Below are 26,307 nucleotides of genomic sequence, written 5' to 3' on the forward strand. Positions count from 1 at the left end.
ATTATGAAGTAGAGGGAGGCCTAAAGGAGTGCCCCATCCCCTGCTGGCTTCTCCAGGAGAGCTGAGCTTTGGTTTTTCACAGTCTCATTCTCTCTTTTGTGCCCCCCTGGGGAGGGATGCACAAGACAGGAGACAGAAGGACGCGCCTGGCTCCTGGCCCCCAAGAGGCTGGTGTTGGTGCCGTGATACTCTGTGGCTCTCCATGCCCCCCAGGGCCCAACTTAATGGTCCTCCCACCCACCACCCCCAAGGCCCACTGTGCTGCTTACCTGTCAGGGGAGAACAAGGCAGCAGCCTTGTGCCCGGCCTGCCCCCTCCCCGCCGGCTCATTTACATGGGATTTACACGGGCTCATTTCATGCCTCAATGCACACGGCTTCCCGCCCCGCCTGCCCGCCAGGCCTCTCCCGGTGCCTCCATGGAGACAAAGGAGTATGTTCTGTCCCTCATGACCCCTGCTGTAGGCCCAGAGGGGCACCGAGAGAATCCCCATAGGAAAGAGGGAACTCCCTGGGGTCCAGAGAGAGGGCAGGGACCTCACTGGAGGCTGCCCAGCAATCAGGGCCAGGACTTGAGCCCCACTTTCTCCGCTAGCGGCTCCCAGAACCCACTCCTTCTGCCCTTTCCCCTACCATTGAGGGGCTTGTGGAGGGGGCCGCTGTTGCCACTGCTGCCCAGCTGTGATCTGGAAAAACTGACTGACCAAGTCATTGACTCTGAGCTCCTTCCAAAGACCAAATTAGTCTTAGAACCCAGTACAGTGTGCAAGAAGGGGCCTCTCAGAAGCCCGGCCAAGCCCCTTCCTCTTCCACATGAGGAGAATGAGGCTCAGGAAGGGCCAGGTCTGCCCAGGATCGCGAAGGGTGATGGTGGCCCCAGGTCTCTGCCCCCAGCCCAGACTTCACTGGGGTCCCCCAAACTCTCAGACTCCTGGCCTGAGCACCTGCTGCCACCTTGGCCACCCTGGGAAGGCAGTGTGTGGGAGAGGAAAGAACCAAGGAGAACCTTCAGCGTAGGGCTGGCCCAGGAGAGCACAGGGCAGCCTGAATGGGAGGGAGCGATTCCAGCCCTGTGGGGTCTGCAAGCCAGCCAGAAGCTCGGCTCAGATTCAGGGAGGGGAACTGTCCCAAGTCGGCCACGTCCCTCTCCCCGGTAGTTACTGCTCGGGAAAATCTCCCAGCAAATCTCAAAAGGCCTGGATCCCTGCACAAGGGGCGGGAGAGAGGGGAACAAAGGGGTGGGGAGGGGAGAGAAGAAAGTCTGGGTTTCCCTGTGCATCTCCCCACAGGACGCCCCACCCTCCATCCCTGGTCCTGTCCTAGTTCTGTCCACTATCCCCCCTGAAAAGCCTCAAGCTCCCCTCCCCACCTCCCACACCTACGTCAGGGCTCCTTTTCACACACCTTTTGGGATTCTAAATCTATTTGATTTGCTTTATCTTGGAGGGAGCTCAAGAGTTTCTAAGGCACAAATCCCACCTCAGCCCTGTCACTGCCCTGCGGGTTGAAAAGCCAAGCTCTGGGACTAGCACACAAAGCCTGCCCACTGGTCCCTCCTTGCTCTCCAGCTGTCCCCTCTGCACACACTGACCCCTGCCCTTCCTGCTGGCCCTACCTGGAATAAGGACCTCATCTCCACTCAGGCACCACCACCTCCCCTGCCCTCTAGCCTCCTGCCCACACACTTCCATCGCCACAGGTTTACCCCACAGGGTCTTATTTGGTCAGCTTTCCCTCCCAGAATGGACCCCTTGAAGGCAGGGAGGCCCAAGGCTGTTTCTAGCATGGCCAGGCCTACCAGGGGAAATGGTCAGGGGGTGGAGGCTGGAAAGGGAAAAGACCCGCTCCTGAGGTGTGAGGAAAGGTGGGGTGTAGGAGCTGTATGGGTTCCAGGGTCATTGCTTGGCAGGCAGAGCCCTGCTCAGGAGCTGTGGGTTTAGATCCCACTCCTGCCTCTCACTAACTGGGAGCCCTGCTGTGTGTTTCCTTAGTTCTAAGGCTCTAAGCAGAGGGCCAGTGAGAGTGCGTGATGCTCCCAGGGGCAGCAGGTGCCCTCACCCTCACCCCCTGACCCCCTGACCAGAATGGCTTTAAAGGCAAGCAGCAGACACAGGTAAATAAATAGCTTGTTTATTAGTAATATGTTACATTATTAAAGTGCATTGAGAAGAGATGCAGGGGCCGAAGCTGGAAGGCCACTGGCCCCAGGCCCTGCCCCAGGCTGGCCAGACACAGCCAGAGAAGGGCCCAGCTCTCTGCTGAAATCCATGGACAGGACTGGGGGCAGAGCCGCCCACCTGGAGAGCTTGGCCCAGGTCGTCCCTACAGGAATTCACAGTTTAGCCTAAGTTATAACATGTCCTGAGCTGAAGGTGGGAGGCTAGGAGCATGGAAGCACAGCCCCTGGGGAAGGGGGCTGAGGGGAGGGGAGGGGAGGGAGCTCCCACCCCCCGCCCCCCAACCCCCAATGCCAAGGGCAGAGTCCCGGAACCTCCCCCTGAGGACCTGGCTCCTCCTTCAAAATGAACACGGTGAAACTAGCGCTCAGTTTTCTCCTTCATTCTCCCCTGTCTCCCTCACCCCACCCCCTCCCATAACCACCCCACATCAGGGGCTTGGACGACGTCCCCTTCAGACTGGGCTCCCAGGGCAGAGCCAGCTCATGCCACTCTCGCCAAACCCACACCCATCCCTGGACTCTTATCGCATTCCCGGGAGCCACAGACTGGGACCCCCCTGCCCGTGACCCATCCCTTCCCCAGCCCCTCCCTCCCCACCCCACCCCAGCACGCAGTTTTGGTATTTCATACAGATGCAGTCAGAAGTAGCTATACATGAAATAAGCCTAACATAAAAATAGAGCTTTTTCCGTCCTTCTGTCCGGAAAGCAAACATCCTTCAATAAACATGCAAGGCAGCTGCCTAGTGAGACCCAGGGCTGGTGAGGGGGCCACAGAGGGCAGCCCTGGGCCTGCGGGAACACTAGCCACCCCCAGCCATGGCAGGAGGGAGGATGAGGGGGGCGATTTGGGTATAGAGAGTCCAGAAGGACTCAGGCCTCAGCCCAAACGTCCAGAGATGGGGTCCCAACTCCCCTCTTTAAACCCCACTCTCTGGGCCACAGGCTCTTAGGCCAAGAGCATCATTGCATTTAGTCAGTTTGAGGAGCAGTTTTTGAAAAATGGTCTCCAAAAGATAAAGTCTTGGGTCAGCAAGGCGCCAGCTTCACAGTCGGAGCCTTCATTCTCTGGCCCACACCCGCCCCTGCCCCACCGGGGCCCAGCAGCCGCCTGCGGCTGGCCATCTCCAGGCCTGGCGTTCCCCGTTGGGTTATGTAGTTCCCCTGGAAGAAGTGGTGGGCAAGGAGCTCCGGGCCCAGCCGGTTCTGGGTGTGAGACTTTTCTAGTGCCTTGGGGCTGCAGAAGCCTGCAGCATGCCCAGCCCCAGGAGGCCCTAATGGACCAGCAGGCCAAGAGTAAGCGTGGGCAGGACACCCAGCCAGAGGGAGGCAGCCAGGGCGCGGGCGCGGCCCAGCAGGTGTGAGGTCATGGCGCCATCCTCGCGCAGCAGCTGCCAGTGCTGAGCCTCATGGAGGTAGGAGCCCTCCTGGGCCTCGCAGTAGTAGTGGCCGTACTGGAGGTCCGTGAGGTTCTCGATGAACAGGATGCAGTTGGGGCTCTGGTGGCCGGGCTCACAGCTCTGCTCCACACTGTTCTCGTGGCGCCACGAGTAGGTGGCGTGGCGGGACTCCATGGGGCAGCTCAGGTAGTAGCGAGAGTTCTGGGCCAGGGAAACCTTCTGCAGTGGGGCTTGTTCTGGGGAGGGATGGAGAGATAGCCATGAGGAGGGGCTGAGGGCTCCCAGGGCAGGCTGTGTCCTCCCCCACTGATAGGCCTCCAAGGCCAAGGCTTCTGAATGAACGCGGGGAAACCAGCGCCCAGTCTCCTCTTGACTCTCCCCTGCTGCCCTCACCCCACTCCTCTCACAACCACCCCACACCGATGGGGCTCCCTCCACAGGACTGTCCTGCCCACCTGTCTGGAGCCCCCAGGACCAGACCAGGCCTCCCTCAGACAGGGCAATCGGGGCACGGCGGTACCACCCTAATGGGATGGGGGCAGGGCCAGGTCATGTACCTGGCTTTGGGTTGGGGCACCCCTTGTGTGGCTCGGCTGGATTGATGGACTGCAGCATTGGCCTGGAGTTGGAAGGAAGAGAGAGGCTAAGCAGACAGGAGGCCACAGGCCTGGCCCCTTCCCTGTCCTCCTCCCCACCCAGCATCAGCAGTGGTGCCCACCCAGAGGAGGGTCTGGCCAGAAGGGCCGCCTCCTGTAGCCCATCAACCCCCACTGCTGTGTTCGCTGTCTCCTAGCGACAAGGGATCCCAGCCAACATACTCTGACTTTGGGGAGCTGTAGATGGAGACGCAGCGGTCCTGGTTCCAGCCGCAGTAGGGGTCTCGGGCCATGAGGCAGCCATGGCAGCCCCCAGTGTAGACCTCACACAGGTCCAGGGGCACCTGGCTCACCTCCCACTGGGAGTTCACATACAGTTTCCGCTGGAAAGAGAAAAGGACTGAGTCAGGTCAGGGCCCCCATCCCAACTGAGTTCTAAGCCCCTAAGCTTTGGTCCAGATGCCTGGCAGACCCTGGGGCCCAGAGACCCAGCAAAGGACATGCAAATCACAGGCAGAGGAGCTCTGTCCTCACCTGGCCATCCCTGGGCAGCCCCATAGGGCAGGGGTTGGTTGGGGAGGCTCACCCGGTCAGCGTCCAGTGACATGGCCTGGATAGTGGCCGGACGGCGAAAGGGCTGGATCTCCAAGATGCTGAAGACAAGGCTGTGTTCCCGTTCCCCCGACTCCACCACCTTGTGGATGGTGCCCTTGTCTGTAGGTGAGAGGCAGAGGGTCAGCAGGCGGGAGTCCCACCCCAGAGCCAGGCAGCCTCCCTCTGGGCTGAGCTGACCAGGAACGATGCCGGTGGGGAGGGCTGGGAAGTCATGGCTCAGGCAAGGGTCATAGGACTGGGGTGGGATGGGGAGAGGACAGCATGACTGGGGAGGGTCTTAAGAGCCCAAAGGCATCGCAGGAAGCTTCCAAGCCTGGGCCAGGGAGGCTATCGCAGGAGGCCCTGGGCTCCCCAAGGCCGCAGGGGAAGCTGGAGCATGGAGAACAGAACCAGCAGTCTCACAAGGCCAAGCACTGCTAAGCCTCCAGCTACATGCATTAGCATTACTTCGTTTAATCCTCCACACCCCTGGGAGGTGGGTGTTATCATCCCCACTTCGAAGATAAGGAAATGAGGCACAGAAAGGCTAAGCAACTTGCTCAAGGTCACACAGCTGGTGACTGGAACCCAGAGGGGTCAGAACTCTACCCCTCAACTTCTTCTATAAACCCCTGTGCTTCCTGGACTCTTTGGGATTTGTTGTCTTTAAAATAAACTTTTTATTCTGAAATAATTTCAGATTTACAGAAAAGTTACAAAGATAGTACAAAGAGTTCCCGTACACCCTTCGTCTAGTTTCCCCTAATGTTTCCTCTTAGATAACTGTGATCTTTGTCACAGCTGAGCAGTTGTCACTGGTACATAATTATTAAATCGACTACAGACTTCACTGGGATTTCACGGGTTTTTCCACTAATGTCCTTCATCTGTTCCAGGATCCAATCCAGGATTCCACATTGCATGTAGTCTTAGGGGATTTTAAAATTTTTATAAAATCTTAGATCTGAAAAGGACCTTAGGTTCAGCATAGGGGAACCCAAGGTCACACAAGAGGCTGCCTGCCTCAGAGGCCAGTGCTCTCTCCATTCACACTTATCGGGGACTAATGGGCATCCTGACCCCTGGGTCCTCCCAATCCGACCTCACGGGCTGTCCCAGTTTCTAGAATAGCCTACCTCCCTTTTGCTCCCTCCCAATTTCCCAGGGTACCACTTGCCCCAAAAAAGCAGTCAGATGATCAGATGATTGCCTGCCTAGGACCTTTCCTCTATGTGTCTGTGACCCGCCTCTGCAGGCTCTGGGATGTGGCCCCTTGCTCCTCCAGCCCGACAAGCTCCCAGCCCAGTCACTACCTTCATACACACACTGCCCTTCACCTCCTCCACACAGCGTGGTGACAGCCTCCCATCGCTTCTCCCAGCCGTGAGAGCCTCCCATTCTCTGCAGAGGGCTCAGAAAGGTCTATTTCATATCTAGCCCCAATCCTTCCTGCTGCAGACTCCAGAATAGTATCTCTCTGCAAAGGCCCTGCCATCTGCAAGTCCTTGGTCACATCTCACTAAATTCTTTGCATCCCACATCAAAAGTTTCCTCTCATCTGCATAATCCCGAAGACAGGGAGAGGGTCCAGTTTCCTCGCTCTGCGTGGCAGAGGCCCACAGGACACCCTGGACCAGGTCCTTCCTCCTGACTTCCACATCTTTTCCTACTATCTTCAGGAGTCAGACAGCTGGACCAAAGCTATACCCAGCTTTGCTCAGACTTACAACATTTCTGCCTCTGAATCCTGGCACCTTCTAGCCTATGATGCCTTTCCCTCTCCCTTCTGCCCCACCTCCTCCGGGAAGCTCTCACTGCCTGACTCTTCCACAGCCACACACATTAACTCCTGACAGCTCTTAGTCACTCAATTCTCCCAACCAGATGTTAACTACATTACTCTTTATACCCATTTTTACAAAGCAGACCAGGGGCGGAGTGGGGGGGGGCAGGAGGGGTTGGTCCCGGGTAGCCCCTCACCTGTGGTTAGGTAAAGCACATGGAAGGTCTCCCCGTTGCTGGCGTGCATGCGGTGGACAACCACTTTCTGGTAGTGGTACTTAGAGTGGAACAGCGGTGCCTTCAGAGGCCCCATGGGCTCCACCCTCTGCACCACCTCAGGGTGACTGTCGGCCACCTGGAAGGTCTCTGTGGGTATCGGCTGCCGGTCTGGGAGGCACTGGGAAAGGAGAACAGGTCCAGATCAATGGGGTGGCTGGGCCATGGGATTGGGGCCTGGGCCATGGTGGGTGTCACCGCTCACCTTGCCAGGCCGTGGGTTGGGAAGGTCTGAGTGATAGCCCTTGAGTGAGGAAGTGCGGAAGACCTTGTCAATGTCACCGAGGGAGTACACGCAGACGGCAGAGTAGTTCCTGGGGGACACACAGGCCACCTCAGTGGGAGGCCCAGGACCCACCCACCTCCACTCACCCAGGCGAGCCCAGCACCAGATGGGGTACAACTGCAGCCTTCCGACCAAGCTCCCTGGCCTTTGAGCTCCATGAGGGCAGGGATTATCCTGGGGGCCATGGCCAGCGCCTGAGCATTACCAAAAACCATTGAAGGAAGGAGGGAGGGAGGACGGGAAGAGGGAGAGAGGGAAGTTCAACCTAATTTCTTTCTGTTGCAGTGCAAAACCACATCCTCTATTCTGCCACAGAATCACTGAGTTCAGAGGCCAACCCCAGGGCAGGAGAAATCCCAACACGTGCATCCTTGGAATGCTGATGCCCAAGGAGGCCAGACCTCCATCCCCTTCCCAGACTGCTGGGTCCATGCACACAAGAGCCCCAGAGCAGGGTCTTGGCTTCCCTACCCTGCCACCCACCTCTCCCCACACACACCTGACACTTTTTGCCTGCCTGTTTTCAATCAATGAGAGTGATTAAGAGGTGTGAACTGTCAGGCGCAGGCAGTGCCTGAGCGGGTGTAATAGCACCCGGCACCCAGCACCCCAGAGGCCGCAGCAGCCTTTTCCCGGGCACCGCTCTGAGTACACAGCTGGCGGGCACACAGGCACAGTGCAGCCGTGAGCATGCATACGGCGCATGCGCACACACCCATGTGTACAGACTCACAAACACACCAGGACACACACGTCCCCGAGCACTGTGTGTCCACCCACCCCAGGCCCAGCAACAGCCTTGTCCCTTGAGCTGGGGTCCCTGCTCTTACCACACCAGCCCTCCCTTGGGCAGGGCCCAAACCCTCTGATCCCCACTGGACACTTAACTAATGCCAGCCCCAGCACCAGGACAAGGGCCACTCACCAGGGGTTGGAGAAAACGCCATAGACCCTAGTGTCCCCCCACTGGCCATTAGGGTCAGGGAGCAGGAAGACGTCCTGCAGCCTGTTGAAGTTCTTGTTGCTGGTGGCGTCACTGCACACCAGCATGGCTTTCAGGAAGGTGTTCCACTTGGAGACCGACAGTGAACTCTCTCCACCCTGGTCCCCCTGGAAGGGTGGAGGGGAGAGGAGGTCCCTCAGCACCTGCCTGGGCTGCCCCACACACCCGGGGCACCTGCTGCCGGGAATGCCAGCACCCAGGCTTCTGAGGAGGAAGGGAGGCCCTGAAAGGGGTCGGGACCTGCGAGGGGACGAGGCTGAGGTACCCCACCACTCAGGCCAGGTTCTTGGGCCAGGCTCCAGGAGGCAGGCCTGGCTGACCCAGGGCACAGGGCTCACACTAGGGACCTGCAGGGTGCGGGTACCAGGTCCCCACAGAGCACACCGGCTCAGATACACATCTGCCCACTCTCACACGTGCACGCTCACACACACGACACAGACCTGCACAACCCAGCACCTCCACACAGGGGAAACACACACACGTCATTGCACTCTCATTCGCACGCACACGCTCATGCACCCTCTCCACGAATACACACATTTGCACACTATCACACGTGCACTTGAGCCCAACCATCTTTACCCACTCACAGGTGCAGGGACACTCCTGTGCACGCACACTTCCTCCCACAGTCCCATACAGACTCACTTGCACATTTGCACACAGGCAGTCACACACTCACTCGCTCCTGTTCGGGCACAGACACTCAGCACTTGCTCACCCTGCACAGCTGGGCCACTCGGGACACGTTGAGAGGGGCCTCAGGATTCTTGTCAGGGTTGTCCTCTCGGAAGAAGTAGTAGATCTTGTCATCGTAGGCCTGGTCTTGGTGCACAATGGTGGCCTTGATGAACTGCGGGTCTACCGGGGACAGAAGTGAAAGGGTGTGAGGCGGGGAGCCCCTCAAAGGACCCACCCACACCCTGCCCACCCTCTGAGTCTGCACAAACAAACCCGGGTCAAATCACACCTGGAATAAACTTCAGAAAAACAGATCTAACACCCCAAAGGGCCTGAGCCTCTGCACTCCCACCCCACACCTGTGTTGCCCTCTCTTACAAAGATGTCATTGGCCCAGGAGCAATGACTTCAGGCCTAGGGACTGGGGGGAGAGCCCTAGGGGCCCCTATGTCACTTCTGACTAAGTGGCAGAGCCCTAATGAGGAGGGAGTGGGTGTTGCCCCCATGTGAGCTCAGCAGAGGGATACGCTACGGCACCCGGGGACTCCACACTGGGTCTGGGCTTTCCTCTGATTTGTTCCCAGAGGGTGCTGGGCCCATCCTGCCTCCACATCTTTCTCTCTGCTGTTCCCCTGCTCCCTGCCAGGCCAACCTCCTCAGCTCTATCTTCCCAGGGCTGTACCAAGCTCCCGCTTTCCCGACTGGCCTGTGGCCCTAGCGGCCTTAGGGGAGCCTCCCCATAAACGTGCGGATCCCATCTGCCGCCCTGAGCATTCACACCGCCTCATTCAGCCCAGCCCAGCCCAGCCCAGCCCAGCTGGAGCCTGACTCACTTTGCATGACGGTATCACTGGTGTACAGCTCAATCTCACCCTTGATACGCCGGAACCGAGGGATCTTCCCATTGTATTCCTGCTTCCGGATAGTGGAGTACACCTCAGAGCCTGGGCACAGCGGGAGGAGCACGGGTAAGGGCACACAGGCCCTGGAAATCCCTCCCCCGGACCTGGGGCACCAGGCACAGAGCTGACCACCCTCCCCCTGCCCAGGGCAGCAGCCCTCTGGGAACCCTCCTGCGCCAGCCACAGCCCTACCGTCAAACAGAACCAGGGAGTTCTCATCCGGGCTGAAGGGAGCATAGCCTCTCCTCTCACCAAGCAACTCTGCAGTGTCATTCACCTGGGGGAGACCAAGGGGGTCAGACTGCCATGTGATCCCACAGTCACTGCCTCCCATGGGTGCCAGCTGCCCAGCCAGGGTCCCCATCCTCCCCGGAACTCTGTACAAGGTGAGGCCAGCCTCAGAGTCCCCCCACCTCCTTCCCACCATGGGGAGCAGAAGCCCATCAGACAAGGGTGAGCTGACCAGGCACAGGGGGAGGGGCCTTCTCACCAGGGCCCAGCAGCTGGGGCGCCGGGCATTGGTGCCGCAGACCAGCAGCCCCTCGCCCTGCTTCTCCAGGAGCGTGATGTAGTTCTTGCAGTCCTGCTCGGGAGAAGGGGAAGGAGAGAGGTTTGTTGGTGGGAGGCCCTGGCAGGCCTAGCACTGGGACCCTCGGTCTTGGGGAAGAAAGCATCAGAAGTCTGAGCACAGGAGGCAGCCTCTAAGGAGGGCCCAGAGCGGGTGCAGCTGACGCCAGAGGAAGGGCCTCAGGGAAGGAGTGTCTCCCCCTCAGACTGGGAACCCTGGGGCAGGGCTACTTCTCTCCTCCCGGACTGGGGCTCCCAAGACAGGGCCAGGCCTCCTTCCTCAGACTCTCAGGAACCTTTCCAAGGGGTCCAGCCTCCCCTCTGCACTCCCTCTCCCCCACTCACCTGCTTGTCCCGGCAGGACCCCTTCGTGGAGCCAATGTTCACCTGAGGGGAACAGGGGGAGCGTCAGTCCACTCTGCCAGGGGCAAGATGCCCCCGTAAGTGCTTTCCGTGCATCCTCAGGATAGGCTCATTTGACAGATGAGCAACTAGGGCTCTGAGAGGAGGAGTGATTTACCCAACATCACACAGGCTGCTCAGCCTGATACCCGGAGCCAAAGGCCAGAGCTCATGAGCCAGCCCAGAGATCTCAGAAGACAGGGGCCATGGGGTTCTGGAGCCCAGCTTCCCGCTAGGCCTCCGCAGTCGGCGCTACCCGCCCAGCCAGGCGTGTTAGCTCTGCGCTTCTCTCCACACTGCCCCAACACCCACGCCAGTTGGGACCACCCTCAGGGAGCCTCCCCCAGGGACCATTTATGGGATATAATAGGGGGTTGACCAGTTCTGGAAGAAATGCCAGTTCCCCCAGATTCCCTGAGGCTCCTCTCCAAGGCCAGAGGGGAGATAAGAAGATGGGGAAGGGGGAAGAGAAAAGGGGGCAGGGAGAGGGGTCCAGGCTCACTGTGCGCATGGAGGCGTTCCTGCCCTTGGAGAAGTCGAAGACATAGACCTTGCTGCGTCCACCCACCCACACGGAGGAGCTGCCCGGCTCATGGAAAAGCACCGTGTGCGGCTCGGCCAGGCCAAAGTCCACATGGTCCTGCCCTGCATGGCCTAAGGAAGAAACAATTGGCAGAAACGTTGAGGCTGGACCCTGGGCTGGAAGATCCTGGGCCCCCCCCACCATTGCATACCGGCATCCCCCGAGCAACTAGTGCTTGGAATGGCTAGGGCGGCGCCTGAACTCAAGAGCTGTGAGCGGGAGAAGACAGGGGTCCTCTGGTGGGGTCCAGCAACCAGATGTCCTCACCCCAAAGCCATGACCCCTACCCTACAATATGTGTGACCTCAGAGTGGGGGCAGAATTTAGGGACCCCTGGGGAGAACAGACCGCCCCCCACCGCCACACACACACTCTGCTGTTCCTAAGGGGCTGGGCTTGGGCAGGAGGGACCAGGGCTCCCAACTCTGCTCTGAGGCTCTCTGCTATCTAGGACAGAGCAAGCAGCCACTTCCACCCCCTGCCTCTAAGAACCCCATGTACAGTTCAGGTTCCCAGGAATCACTTTGCTCAGAACCCTATCCCCTCCTTCAGGAAGCCCTCTCTGACCCTTCCCAGCCCACTCCATCCCCTTAGTGAGCAGGTCAGTACAGATCAGAGCTGGAAAGGAATCTTAAGTCCACTCTCTCCCATTTTAAAGATGGAAAAACAAAGGTCCAGAGAGGGGCAGCCCAAGCTCACATGGTCAGTAGCAGGCCAGGAACCAGAGCTCCTGCCCCCAAGCTGGACTCTGCACCCTGGCCTGCCCTGGCCTGGTTTCACAGAGATCCCAGCTCACCCCGGGGGGAAAAGATCAGCCCTCCCTCCCCAGCAACTCTGGGACAGGGGGCCCTTCACAGAGCACAGCCTGGGCCTTTAATTAAAAGGGCTGACCGGTACAATTTTTCCCAAGATAGAAACTGCCTGTAGCCACTGCCTCCGGGGAGAAGATGTCTCATCTCCGGTGACACTGCTGAGGTTGTCCTGGTTGCAGGGCTAAATTACAGGAATGGGACAGCCTGTGGCTGCGCCCCCAGCAATCAGCCATCTTCCCACCTCGGACCAGCCTGGGTCCTCAGCCTGACCACTGTTTACTCAGCTGCAGCAAACTCAGGGGCAGCCAACTTAGCAGGGACATCCCAGCAGGACACCCTCCAAGCCCAGAGAGAACAGAACTGCCATGTCCTTGAGTTTACCCCCAATTCCCCTTGGTGCCGCTTGAACCATTCCTACCGATGCTGCATTCAGCAGGGATGAAGAGCACGACCTACCACGCGACCCCCACCTTCATTCCCTTTTCTTTCCTTAAGATACATCCCCGCGTGGCCAAGTCATCCCTGGAAGTGGGCTATTCTTACCCTCCACCTCAGCTGTGGCCCAGCTCACTGTACAAATGCAGAAACGGAGGGCCTTCAGGGATACTCTAGCCCAAGGTCGCACTAGGAGGCAGGAGAGACTGGCTCATCCAGACTGAGTAGTGGTTCTCAGGTGCGTTCAGGGAGATGCCCGCACCACAGGCCACAGAGAAGTGCTGAGCTCACTGCCCTCGGGTTCACCTGGGTCTCCTCCGGTGCTCCGCAAATAGCCTGACAGCTTAGGACGTCAGGCCTCCCAGGACCCCAGGGCTGCACAAGGTGGGAGCTGACAGCCCACTTCCTGCTGGGTGGTAGGGGTGTGGTGCTGGCCAAGGCTCGGGCAGGGCTGATAGGTCTCAGGCCCCAGGCCCCCCCTCCCCACCAGCTGGAGGGGACAGACACAAGGCCTTCCTGACTCAGCTCCATGGCTCCAGCTCCCCTTTCACCCGCAGCCCGAGCAGCGGCCACTGTTCCCACAGCCTAGCCTGGAATCTAGACAGTCTGTAGCCCCAGCTCCCCACCTACTCCCCCAGACAGCCAGGCGACTGGGAAAAGCTATATGTCTGTGTCTGAAGATGTTGGGCTGGGGCCTGAGATCTGAAGCCCTCCAGAGGCCACAGGGGAGGAGCCCCACGGCTCAGGTCATGCTGGCCACCTCCAGACAGTCACCTCGGCTCACATCAAGGCCACAACCCCAGGCCTCAGAAGAGGGGCCTGCACAGCCAATGCACAGCTCTAGTGGTGGAGAAAGGGGTGCGTGAAGGGGCCCTGAGGGAGCCCTTGTCTGGGGTCACAGGGCTGTCAGAGTGAGGAGGAGATGCAGTCCTGCCCTGGGAAGTCTAGTCTGATGGGAGAGACTCAGCCTGGCCCCAGAGAGCAAGGCCTGAGGGGGAGGCCCGGCCCTATCCCGGAATCCAGCTGGAGAGGTGAAACTGCAATAGCAAAGCATGCCTCCATACCACGCAAGCAAAACTGCTGGTACAGACCCCAGAGCTGCTCACAAAGCATTGCTGAGAACACAGAGGGAGGGGGAGGGCTGCCTGCTGCTGGGTGCGGCGTCGGGGCTTCCCAGCCAGGACAGTCCTGCACAGATCTGCAAGTATGAGCCCTGTTCCCCTCAAATCCTGGCTGCGGCTGCCAGGGTCAGGATATGGAGGGAGGAAGCGACTGCTCACCTCATTTTGCAGAAGAACAAACAGGAGCCCAGGAGCATTGCCTCCCTCAACCCCGAAGAACCCGCCCCTCCCGGCTCTGTGCCCGGTGATGTGCATGGGGGAGATGGCACCAGCTCGGCCCCAGGACGAGGCCTTGACCCGTTCTCTACCCCAGCCCCAGCCCGGCTCCCGTACTGCCCGAGGCCCTCAAAGGGCCTGATTGTGCCCGGGAAGTGTCTGAGCGGCAGCAGCTCAATGAATACATGAAAGGAAGCTTTGTTCAGGTCACAGGAGCCGGGGGCTGGGGGCTCAGGGGCAGGAGGGCTGCCTGGAAGTGAAGGCAGAACCAAGCCTTCACAGCCAGGATCTGTGGCCCCTTGGCACCAAGAGGGGAGGTGGCGGCATTCAAGGCTCCACCCACGCAGAGGCTGAGCAAGGCTGGGGGCTGCTCCTAAAGAGGCCCAGCCGAGGGAGCAAGTGCCGCATCCCTAAGTGCGTCCTTTTGCTTCCTTAGGAATCCAAAAGGATGGGGAAGGCGGACCAAAGCTAGATGGGTCAGAAACAGGCAGGAAGAGAATTCCGGCCAGTGGAAACAGCCTGAGCAACGGTGGGGAAGCTGGGGAAGCTGACCGTACGGTGGGTACAGAGACCTAATGAGAGGAGAATCAGGAAGGCGGGCTGAAGCCCTGAGTGTGATGGGGGAAGGGAGCTGCAGCGGCCCAAGGATACACCAACCCACTGCCTGTCAGTCTGCGGAGCTGCCCTCTCCTATCTATGAGCAGGGCCAGGATCCAGAAAGCCTCCTCTCTTCCAGCATCACCCCCCAGGTCCCCCTGCCTGACCAGCCCCCTCTGCTTTCCATCCTGGATGTCTAAAAGGAGCACCGACTGGCACCGTGTCTCCCCCCTCACTCCCCGGCCTGACGCATTAGTGGCTGACTAAGTGGGAGCTAAAAGCTCCCAGAATAACCAGGGGTTCAGGCAGGGGAGGGGGCTAGGGACACGTGGGGTGGGCATGGCCCCAGGGGCGGGCCGAGCACAAGCCTCCACCCCACCCCCATGTGATTCTGAGCCAATCCTGGCTCCTTCTGGACCAAGAAAGGGCACAGTCAGGCTGCCCCATACCCAGCTAGATTCCATGGCCCCCGAAGCCCCCACCTTCCTCACAGTGGCAGGACCAACAAGGCCCAGCCCCAGCCCCGCCAGAAATGAGGGTCGAGAAGATGGCTGGGTGCGAGGGGCTGTCCTCCCCTATCACAGGCCCCCAGCCAGGCCATCCATGGGGCTCTGATCCTGTTGGAATGAATCAGACCTTCCTCTCATACCCCCCACCCTCCCAGCACAATCCCAGCAACCGACTGGCTGGGACAAGTGTGCACTTCCGTGGAGTGGGTTTTCCTAAAGCAGGTCTGCCTGGTGGAGCATCATTCCTCCTCATTCACTCTGGGTGCTGTCCCCATCTGGTCCTCGCCAACCCCGTATCCTCATTACTTGTGAAAGAGGGCTGCTCAGGGGGAGGGTGGAGTGGCGGCTAGGATCGGGGGCAGTGTCGTTACCTGTGAAGGGAGCAACAAGGGATGGACCCCACAGTTTGGTCTGGGCAGGGACAGCCTTCCAAGCTGACCCAGCGACCTGACGGGCCTTGAATCCTAACCTCAAGGAGCCCTTTGAGAGCAGGCAGTGAGGCGGGCTCTGAGAAGGGCAGGAATGCTGCGCCCGGCAGGGAGTGCCTGAGTCAGGCAGCCAGGGAGGCCCGAGCGAGCGTGGGACAGGAGCCAGGCCTGCCTCGGACTGGAGGCCCAACCACATCAGGCAGGAGTCTCCTCCCACAGTCGTGCCCCACCTGAATCACCAGTCCCCCCTCACACCCTCGCCAGAGGAAGAGAGAAGGCCCGTGCGGGGCCCAGGAATTAGCCTGCAGCCTCGCCACCCTCTGGAACCCCACAGGTCAAGGTGGAAGGGAAGAGAATAGTCACTAAGCTGAGGGAGGCACAGAGGCCAGAGAGCCCGTACCACTGGCCCAAGGCACAGAACAAGGGAGACAGGGGAGTTCCCTGATAGCCTGGTGGTTAGGATTCCAGTCTTTCACTGCCGTGGCCCGGGTTCAATCCCTGGTCAGGGAACTGAGATCCTGCAAGCCACACGGTGCAGCCAAAAAAAAAGAACAAGGGAGACAGAAGCAGAGCGAGGCAGCCGCTCAGGGTTTCTGGTGCCCATCACCCGGCTCCAGACCAGGACCACAGCCGGAACTTCCTTGAGCGCCTCTTGATCTTCAAAAAGTTGTACATCACCTTCTCTCCACTTCCCTGTGTCATCTCCTGCTCTCCACCCTATGCTCTCTTGCAGGCCAGGGAATAAGTCACTGACCTGATAACTGAAGGGAATCAACCAGCCACCAGTCTTCCAGGTAAGACTCTGATCTCCAGGGGCCTTCAGCAATCAAAGCCTTAAACTCAAAGGAATGACTAACTGTGGAACTCTGCGTGTGTCAGATTGGTGGACGGAAACCTTTCACAGGAGGGGGAGGGGGGGCAAAGGAACAAATGTTTCATCGATGTTGCCTCTCGCAGTATGGCCAGGCATGAGGGCACGAGTAGCCGCTCCTCATATCCAGAAGCCCAGTTTCCTGGGAGGCACGGGCCTGTGCTAAGGAAGGGCTGTGCTTGCCGTTGGGGTGCTGGCGACACTCAGCAGGGCAAGGCTCCAGACACAGCTGCCTGATGGGCAGAGCCGGTGTGCTGGGGCAGGCGGTGGGTCCTTGAGGTGGTACTTAGTTCATGGGGGTGTGGGAGGTGTGTCTCTCTTTACCAGCCATGGGAACAGTGAGCTGTGTGCTGGGCTGAGGGGGAGCGTCTTCCCGCCCACCAAGGTCAGCCGTGGGTGGGAGGGGAGCGCATCTCAGGTGTGGGCTCAGCCATGGTTCTAAAAAGCTTTGTGCTCCCTCTCTCAGCCAAGTGGCTGGTTGGCTGTGACTGTGACCAAGAGCTGGGCCTTCCTGAGTTTAGCTTCCTCCTCTGTGGACTGGAGGGGCTAAGGTCTAGGTTTTATGACCCACCATGACTCTTGGAACAAAACAATCAGGGTTAAGTTTGGGGCGTTTGGGGAAAGTGTGGGGTAGTGAGTACTGGATAAGTCAGAGATGGCTTCCTAGAGATGGAGGCAGCAGAAGAAACCACGTCCTCATCTGCTTCCAGCAACTAGCTCACCAAATCCCCCAACCACCCTGTAAAGAAGGCAGGACAGCATCTGCGTGCCCATTTTATAGACAGGAAAACTGAGGGCCTTCCACGCCAGCAAGGGCTGTGTGCTCTCTGCACTGCGCCACTGTACTCAAAGGACCAGAAGGCTTGGCTGGTGGGGCAAAGGCTTGTGGGTAAGAAGTAGTGTGGAGAGAAAGCTGAGTGTGTCCTGGGGGCGGGGCCGAGCCGAAGCAGATTCTGGGGGCTCGGGGAGGGAAGGCTGGCACAGAGGCCCAGCCAGAGGGGGGAGGAGGCTCCAAGCCCAGGGAAGGCAGGAGGCCACGTCAAGATTCTGCCCATTCTTCAGCTCAGCAGGTTCCAAAAGCCCTAGAGTGAGGCTGAAGTCAGCTGGTGGATCCTTCAAAGGAAAGGATGGGCAGAGGTGCAGGGCCTGCCCTTGGGCCCAGAGCCAGGGCAGGGGTCAGGGAGAGGGCAGAGGAGGGCTAAACTACCCCAAGTAGAAGAACGCAGGCAGGACAGGAAGACTGCTGAGAAACAGAAGGTTCCTTACCTCAGCCTTAGCCTGGGCCGGTGGGGAAGGAGGGAGGGGTCAGAGAACGAGGGCAGTCAGCCAACATAGGCAGTTAGGGAGAGCTAGCAGGGGCCGGGCTTCCAGGGCTGCATTTCATCAGAAATCAGAGATGCCAAAGGAGGAGGATGATACTGGCAATGATGATATCCCCACCCCCACCCCGACCTAACCGTTCCATAGCATATACTATGTGCCGGGCACTTCTCTGAGTGCCAGGTGTATTAACTCATTCAATCATCACTGAACTCTTATAAGGTGGCTTCTCTTTTTTTTTTTTTTGCGGTACGCGGGCCCCTCACTGCTGTGGCCCCTCCCGCGGCAGAGCACAGGCTCCGGACGCGCAGGCTCAGCGGCCATGGCTCACGGGCCCAGCCGCTCCGCGGCATGTGGGATCTTCCCAGACCGGGGCACGAACCCGCGTCCCCTGCATCGGCAGGCGGACTCTCAACCACTGCGCCACCAGGGAAGTCCGTGGCTTCTCTTATTATGCCCATTTTACAGATGAGGGCAGCTAGACACAGAGAAGTTGAGTTAACTTGCCCAAGATCACACAGCTAAGTGGTGGTGTGGAGGTTGATACTCAGGCAGACTGACTCTGGAATCTGTATTTATAACACTGTGTTCCATAGATGAGCCCTTGGAAGCTTCTAGGCCAGCTTCTCCCATACAGATGAGGAGACTGAGGCCCAGAGAGGGTGGAGCCTGGTCAGAGGCTGCTTGGCCAATGAATGCCCGAGCTTCATCCACGATGCCCTAAAGACAGTGTGTGTAAGTAAGCGTGGGTGTGCAGGCCTGAGGTGGGGAGGGGACTAGGGATCTGGGGGTGTACTGCGGCCCTGAGTACTGACCAGCGTACAAGTATCCCATAGTCTCTGCCCAGAATAGAAGTGCTGTGCAGTCTGGGACAGGCTATAGAGAAGGGAGGATGTGCTGAGACCCTTCCTTACTATCCGGCCAGCCAGGTTCCCACCGAACCTGCACAGGCAAAAAACACTCGCTTCTACCCACCCTGGCTCCTCAGCTCAAGAACCCACCATGGGGTCTTCCCTGGTGGCGCAGTGGTTGAGAGTCCACCTGCTGATGCAGGGGACGCAGGTTCATGCCCCGGTCCAGGAAGATCCCACATGCCGCGGAGCGGCTGGGCCCGTGAGCCATGGCCACTGAGCCTGCATGTCCAGAGCCTGTGTTTCGCAACGGGAGAGGCCACAACAGTGAGAGGCCTGCGTACTGCAAAAAAAAAAAAGAACCACCATGGGTCCCAACTGCCTGTCCCAGCAGGGCCCGACTCCTCTACCTGGCAGTCAAGGCCCACCCGTCTCTGCTCATCTCTGCCACGGCTGAGTCCCGCTTCCACCCTTTGGCTTGTGCTTTCCCTTCCCCTGACTGCCCTTTCCCCTTCTCTCTAGGCACGTGGTCTTACCTGTCCTTTAAGATCTAGCCTCAATCCCCCTGGCTTCACAAAGTGTTCCAGACTGCTCCAGCCCTCACAGCTCCGTCCTCCCTCTGACCTTGTGCTATACACCATCTGGCACACACTATCTTCTCTCAGATCACACTGTTTTGGTGGAATTTCATCTGGATTGTGGGATTCTGAAGGTGAAGGCCAGCCCTCCTCCTACTCCATGGTCCCTGGGCCAAGCCACGGCCAGGACTGGGCAAGAGGGGGCAGCTCAGAGCGCAAGGAGAAGCAGGACTGGGGTAGGTCAAACCCCAGTGTCAGACGCTGAGACACCTTAGAACAGGTTCCTGGGCCGCTGTTAGGATGCCGAGCTTACCACAGTGACCTTCCTCCCTCACTAGGCTGGCCCAGAGCCCTGGGCCCAGAAGACAGAGAACACGAGCAGCAGTCTGTGCCCCGTTCTGCCCCACACCACGTCCCTGCCTCTCTCTCTAGCCTGGCTCTTCCCCCTCCCCAGGAAGTCTTCCCCTGTGGCACCACCCCACACTGACCCTTCCTGCTCTCACTTCCTGTCACAGTCCTTGGCTGCGCAAAGTTCCTGACCTCCCCACGTGCCCTCTCTCGTCACAGGCCGCAGGCCCACCTCTCCAGGCACCAGCATGCCCCCCAAGGGCAAACCCAGGGCTTCTCCTCTTCCCTCCCCCAGAGGAGCGGAACACAGACCTAGGCACGGGACAGGAACTGGCTGCCCTCCATCGTGAGGGCTGCCCCCAGGGGTGTGCTGGCTCAGAGCCCCAGCTCCTGACTGGAAGAAGGGGGTGCAGGAGGCTCGACAGCATCCGCCTAATCCCAGGCTGCTGTGACGGTTAAACCCAGATTAGCCCAGGCCATGACACAGATCAACCTGCCCCCGAGACCTGAGGCCCAGCTGCCCTGAGGAAAAGACCAGAAGAGTGCATGGAGCTGGCCCAAACCTAAGGTCCTGAAGGGAGGACGGTCGTGGCTGCTGGGGCTCCTGGGAGCAGACAGCACTGGGGCAGGGAGAGTCTGGGCTCAGCTGAACTGGCTGAGGAGGAAATGGGCACAGGGAGCCATAAGCCTGGGAACAGAGCATGAAGACAGACAGACAAGTGGAGGGAGGCCAAAAGCTAAGGCCAGGGCAGGCTCGGGCAGAAGACCTAGCCTGGTCCCAGCTCTGCCTGTCTCACTGGGTGATGCTGGGCCAGTCCCCGTCATCTCAGAGCTCAGTTTCCCCATCTGTAGAATGTTGACCCAGCTGATCTCTGACGTTTGTTTTCTGACATCAGGCTGTGTTAGCGTCATCCAACAAGGTTCCTTAGAGGAAGTGAGATAGAACTGGCAGAAAGGAGGAGGAGGGTGAGTTGGGTACATGGAGGGATGACCGGCAGGGCAATGGCCTTGAGGCAGGAAAGCATGGGGAGCTGGGGAATGGTGAGGGAAGAACTGTAGGAGATCAGGTGGGCTGTGTGCTCCAGCTGGAATGCTCAGCACAGTGACCCAGAGGGATGCAAGGGCCTGGAGAAGGCCAGGGCACAGTCCTGAAGACACAGCAGGGCCCAGGCCAAGGTGGGGGGTAGGAGTGGAACAAGAGGCGTGGAGGCTGAATAGACCATAGGGGGAAAGAAAGAGATGGATCAAACGGTCCGTCACTGCCTGGGCTGGCTAGGGAAGGGAGAAGTCCATGTTCTCTGATGGGGGTACCAAACAAGAGGCCACAGTCCCTGCTCTAGGAGGACCCCTTCCTTCCCCCTACCTCTCCCCCCCGCCCCCACAAAAGAGGAAGCTTCCAGGGCAGCCAGGCCTTGCCATAAAAGGAAACCAAGAAAAGGGGAAGTTTTCTGGCCCCAGAGCTGTCAACCAGAGCACGGGAAGTGTGGTCAGTCTCTTGTGACATAGCTAGACAGCACTGCAGTGGCTGAAATGGGACTAGGGGTAGAGGGTAGGACATCAGGTGAGGGCTGAGCTGTCAACTCCAGGGCCACCCACTCCTACCACTGCTCCCTGTAGGCTGTTGCGCTCCACCCCCTAGGCTGAGCCTCAGCTTCCCACCCGCACATTAGGGGCCCTGGCCTGGCCCTCCTCCAAGAAGAGTGTCCAGCTCTCCCTGCTTCTCCCAAGTGCCCAGCCTGGGTAGTGATATACCCCTGCTGAGGTGAAGGTTCCTGGAAGGGGAAGCTAGGCAGAGGAAGGTCATCTGCCCCTCCCACACCTGTAGGGCCCGGCTGATGCTGGGGGAGCTCCTCACCCCATGAAGAGTCTCTGCTGAGGACTAGGCCTCCTCACCTGGAGAACTCCTGTGGTCAGGAGTCAGGCGGAAAGCCCTGATGTCCCTGGACCCAGCCCCAGATTTCCATCAGGGAGCTGTGACACTGGGGAAGTCTTCCCTGCCTGCCATGGTCCTTCCTTCCTACTGCTGGGCTGGCTGTGGAAGGTCAGGTGGCATAGCTCAGATATCCCTTCCTGCACGAAACCCTCCTGGAGCCCCCAGGCCCAGGCTGACTCAACGTCTCCCTCTTGGGGACCCCCACACAGCTCCTTTCCTCTCCTTGGTCCTAGTTGCAAGTTCTGGGGTCTGAAATCCTGTCACACCAGGGTACTTCCTCCTGTCCCACCCCTCCCCAAGCTGGCTCCTATTCCTCTTGCCATCCTGACTTATCACCTCTTCCAGGAAGCCTTCTCTGACTGTGCAGACTGGGTTAGGTACCTCCTCGACCCCCACAGCTGCCTCTGTTACAGGCCCTGACACATTTCATTGTAACTGTAGGTTGACCTGCCTGTCTGTCTCCCCATCTACACGGAGAAGCCTATGGACACATCTAGTTTCTCATCCCTGGTCCCCAAGCCCAGGACCAGCACAAGGTCGGCCCCAGCAAGTGATAAATGTCAAAAATGCTGCATTACTATGCCCACCCTTGAGGTCACAACCCAAATGAGCCGCTTCCTCCAGCTGATCACCAGCCTTCGCTTATGAGAGAAAAAGAAAGGAAAGAACACGAAACTAAAGGATTTCCCTGACTTCCCAGATTTCAATTTCTCCTCACTGCTAGGCTTTGAACAGACCACTGCAGCCTCCACCTACCCCAGAGAGGCAAGGGATTAGTGCTCTGATAAGTATAAGCTCCTCCCTATACCTGCTTTGGAAATTTGAGGAAACTGAGGCTCAGGAAAAGGCAAGCACTTGCCCAGAGTCGCAAGGAAAATCAGCAGAGCTGGGTCCAGAACCAGGCTTCCAACTTCCCATCTCTTTCCTCCACACCGTGGTCATCTTGGGCCTGTGCCAGCATCTACCTCACCCCAGCCTGCTCGTAGAATCTTCACTCTTCAGGACAGAGGGGCCACAGAGCTTGGCAGGAAACTCCAGGTGACATCACCAAGCATCTCTCCCATCTCTCCCAGCTTAGAAAACCCCCCCTCCTCCTGGGAACTGCTCCCCCACCCCGCCACCCTGTTCGGCAGGGGGAGTTCACCTTGAAGGTGATGAGTACATCTAAGTTCCCAAGGGGGCAAGGATTTCCACTGGAAATGGTGATGCTTGGAGAGCCCCAGCTGTGACCTCATCCCCTAGAGGAGGTAACAACACCCCCCTGCCCTGCGGCGCGGCCCCATAATGGCTCCCCCAGCAGCCACCAAGTCAACAATAACATCCTGTTGTTTAACCGGACAAGGGTGAGGCCAGAACCAGCTGGATAAGTGGAGACTGGGCTCTGTTTCTTGCTGTGGACAAGCTGGCTCACCTCTGACCTTGGAGGTCAGGGCCTTCCTGGGCTTCTCCATCTCCTCCAACCAGGGATGGAATGGGAGAGGGGTATACAGCTTACACAAGCGTGCCAACCTCCAGCCCTTACCTTCAAACCACCCCCTCCAGTCCCTGCTGCAGGGAGGTCAGGCCCACAAAGTCACATCCTTGACTGACCATGTGTCAGCGACAGCCCTTGGGGGACAACCTCCAGAGCCCTGGCAAGCTCTGAGGGTCAGAAACAGGTACAGAGCTCAAGGGTACATGGCAGGTCAGTACTAGCACATCCCTCTCTCTGTCCAGAGCTGTTCTGGGCCAGGCCTTCATCAGGCTAGAGAGGCATCAACCGCCCCGAGAAGGGCAGGCTGGGACCCTCCCAGAGCTCCCTTATCTAATCTTTCCCTAGAACTTATAGGTCCAAGCAGCAGACAATAAATTATGGAGAAGATCCCTCCATACCCATTCCAGTTCCCACACCTGTCCTGTCTTATAACTAAAAGCCCTGTCTAGGCCTCATGGCGAAGCAGCTCCAGAACCACCATTACACTTGATCTAGTCATTCCTGGAGGCCACCGTCCGCATCCCCTCAGCCCACTGGTATATAGGGAACTAGGCCTACAGCAAGGGTCCTCCTCTCACCCTACTCCTTCGTTTGCCCCGCCCAAGCCCATTCCCGTCCGACTACCATGTGTCACTCCACAGGAACTAGGAGGCAGCTGTCAGCTAGGCATACCATTACCAGCTGGTGGTCCTGGGGGACAGGTGGATGGCAGGGTCTGTCTGGCCAGTGGGGTGCCTGGCACTGGTGAAGAAGACCACAGACGGCCCTTGGACAAGATAGGTGAGGGGCTGGCACACCCCAGTGGGGGTCAATAGTGTATTACCAAGCAGAAGGCATGGCCAGTGTGGCTACAATAGTGAACTGTGTGCAGGGGAGAGAGCACTTTGGAAAGTGGGTAAGAGGACAGAAAGCAGTTTTAAATAGCCTCAGGGTGGGGACTAAGTGCCCGAGATGAGGAGGCAGCATTAGGTGCTAAGAGGTGGGTGTGCATTAAGTATGTGTGTGGAAGGGTATCTTGGGAAGATGGGGGATGTGGACAAGCAGAGCCAAATGCAAAGGTTTGGCGCAGAGGGAGATTCCAGAACACTCAGATGTGGCCATTCATCTGCTTCAGCGTGTACAAATGCCGTGCTGTCCAAGACAGCTAAGGGGACTGAGGCAAGGCAAAGATGCTGGGAAGGCAGAGGAAGCTCAGACTGGAGCTAATACGACTGAGGGGTGTGTAGGTGTCCACCATGAGTAGATAGATGGCCAGAGGTCCAGATGTCCTGCTCCACCTCCACCAGGAATGCCTCTCTGGCTGGGTAGCAGAGCTGGCCCCCAGAGTACCCTCTTTATGGCCAAAAAATTGCCTAAATCTTTCTCCACTTCCTAACCCAGAACAAGCACTGGTCCTGTGCCAGATCAGAGCCCCCTGACTGCACTGTGAGCTCACACAATGCAGAGTGACCTTGGGCAAGTCACATCCCCTCCACTGCAGCCGCAGTTCAGGCCACTCGCTCTTTGAGCGGTTTTTTTTTTTTTCTTCTTCTCTCTCTGCTAAGAATACCTGCCCCAGATAATGCTCAGGCTCTGGCAATCCCTGCAAACCGCCTCAGGCATCAAAGGGCTCCCGGAGGGGCCAGATCCCCCCACCCCCCACTGCAAGGCCACCACCACCACAGGGGGGCCCAGCGCCGCCAAATTTGGGGACAGAGCCCAGTCAGCCTGGAGGTGGGGAAGCATATGTGTGCATTGCAGGGGAGGCGAGCTCAGCCCCTCGCGGCAGAAAAACCTCAAAACCCACCCAGCCGGCTTTCTGACCCATCGTACAGTGTGGTCTAAACTGAGGCGCCCCTGGGGGAGACTCCGGTCCCCCAAGTTCACATAACCACCAGGGCCTAAAAGCTGCAGCCCTTCCCCAGATCCTCTGCCTGGGGGTCCCAATGGCCGCGCCCCACCCAACGGGCACTGCCCCCCACGCTGGCGCCGATTCCTGGTGACAACTGCCACGTGCGGACAAGGAGGGAGCGGCCGGTCCCGGCACTGCAGAGGCAGCGCCCCGGTGTCTGAAGCCTCCGCACCGCACCACGTCCCGGCTCACCACTGGGTGCCCACCCCCTCTACCCGGCCTGCGCTCGGGGCCGGGGCGGGGGCGGGGGGCAGGCAGCGGGGTCTTTGTTCCCGCAGCCGGAGCGCGGCGGCGGCGGCGGCAAAGGGTCCGCGCCCCCCTTGCCGGCCCAGCCTGCGCCCCGCGCGACAGCGGAGACCGCAGCTCAGGAAGAGAGGAGCTGGGTGGTGGTCCCGGCGGGAGAAAGGATCCCGCACAGAGGCCCCACCGCTGGAGGACCAAGAGCGCCTCGGGGCCGAGAGAGGGGCCCTCTCCCTCCCCCCTGCGCCCGGGCGCTGCGGCTCCCGGCTGCGGGCGGACTTGGAGTGACTTAGCCGGGTCTCCAGCCCCCGCGGCTCTCTCGCCGCAGCGTTACTGCCCGCTCCAGTGTAGCAGCGCGCACATTCACACACTCACCCAGACCCACACGCTATCCACGGGGACAGCCCAGGACCCGCAGAGCCGCGCGCACGCACTCCCTCCGGTGCCGCACACTCCGCACCCGCGCCGCGCGGCATCGGATCCCGCGCCCCGCCGCTCACGCGGCGCCACCTACCTTTCCAGACAGCGGAGATGCGGGGTCCGTTCCTTGGGTGGCCTTGGGAGGCGGCAACCGTCCAGAGCAGCAGCAGCAGCCGCAGCGGGAGCCCGGACCGAGCCAGCGGACTGGGAACGCGGGCGCGCGGGGCGCCGAGGGAGGCGCATCCGGGCGGAGGCGGTGTCATCCCGAGGCCCGGGAGCGACAGCGGAGAGCAGCAGAGACTGAGCCAGCGCGCGACAGCAGGCAGAATCGAGCGCGAGGAGGCGGAGTCAAACGCCTGACCCCACCCCGCCCCTCCCCCCCCCCCCCGCAGCCTTTCTCGCCTCCCGGCTGGCCAAGGGGGCGCAGTGACCGCCGCCCGAGGAACCTTCACCACCTCTTCCTGGGCAACTCCACGGGGAGAACCCGGGTGGGCGGGAAGCAAGGCAGACTTGTGGTCTTCTGTGATCGGCTCCAGGTCCTGTCCCCTCTCAGGGCCTTAGATTCACTCCCCCCACCCCATAAAGGGATTGGCCTAGAAGTCAGGGAGGACCTCTCCTGAGGGCACAACCTCGCTAATGGTCAGTTAAGTGTTTGGACCCTGAAGGCTGTAGTGCTCAGAGGATGGACTGGCCTGAGTGGATAACAGCTCCTCTGAGCCTATAAGCAGGAGCAAGATGCTTTTCCCTAATGAGGGGGGGTGGGTTTCAGGCATAGGGTCAGTAACCTGTGGGGAGCACTCAGAGCCCCATCCTTGCTCTGCTGTGAGAACACGGAATTTTCATCTTGGCCTGGCTCCCTCCCCTCCTTTCTCCTCCCTTCCCCAGCCAGCAGCAGCCTTCTGGGCTGCCTCCCCCCCAGCCAGCTGGTGTATGCTCAGAAAATCCAAACTCATTTCCATGTGAGTGGAGGGGGATATAATTAAGAAGTCCCCTTCCCCAAGTAGAAAGAG

At 59.3% G+C, this 26,307-nt stretch overlaps 1 protein-coding gene across 1 annotated transcript; it reads right to left on the reverse strand.

Moving 5' to 3' along the window:
- Positions 1–2,864: 2,864 nt before the first annotated feature.
- On the reverse strand, positions 2,865–25,569 carry SEMA7A (semaphorin 7A (JohnMiltonHagen blood group)). The gene is made up of 14 exons (XM_082648420.1): positions 25,392–25,569; positions 11,173–11,324; positions 10,614–10,655; positions 10,192–10,284; positions 9,894–9,978; positions 9,633–9,743; positions 8,840–8,979; positions 8,038–8,222; positions 7,032–7,140; positions 6,749–6,947; positions 4,761–4,888; positions 4,397–4,557; positions 4,136–4,197; positions 2,865–3,814 (listed from the first exon to the last, which is right to left on the reverse strand). The coding sequence occupies exons 1-14, from the start codon at positions 25,558–25,560 to the stop codon at positions 3,453–3,455; spliced, it is 1,998 nt and encodes a 665-aa protein (XP_082504546.1). The 5' UTR covers positions 25,561–25,569; the 3' UTR covers positions 2,865–3,452.
- Between the last annotated feature and the right edge of the window lie 738 nt (positions 25,570–26,307).

This window comes from Grampus griseus (assembly GCF_964374135.1).
Source record: "Grampus griseus genome assembly, chromosome: 2".
Taxonomy (NCBI): domain Eukaryota; kingdom Metazoa; phylum Chordata; class Mammalia; order Artiodactyla; family Delphinidae; genus Grampus; species Grampus griseus.

Bases quoted from the DNA above. Each gene is read 5' to 3' on its own strand.
- SEMA7A (XM_082648420.1), bottom strand. From the start codon at position 25,560: ATGACACCGCCTCCGCCCGGATGCGCCTCCCTCGGCGCCCCGCGCGCC. The intron at 9,744-9,893 runs GTAGGGCTGTGG...CGCTGTGCCCAG, and splicing joins CTCCCTGGTTCTGTTTGACG to GCTCTGAGGTGTACTCCACT. The intron at 4,198-4,396 runs GTATGTTGGCTG...TTCCAACTCCAG, and splicing joins TACAGCTCCCCAAAGTCAGA to GCCAATGCTGCAGTCCATCA.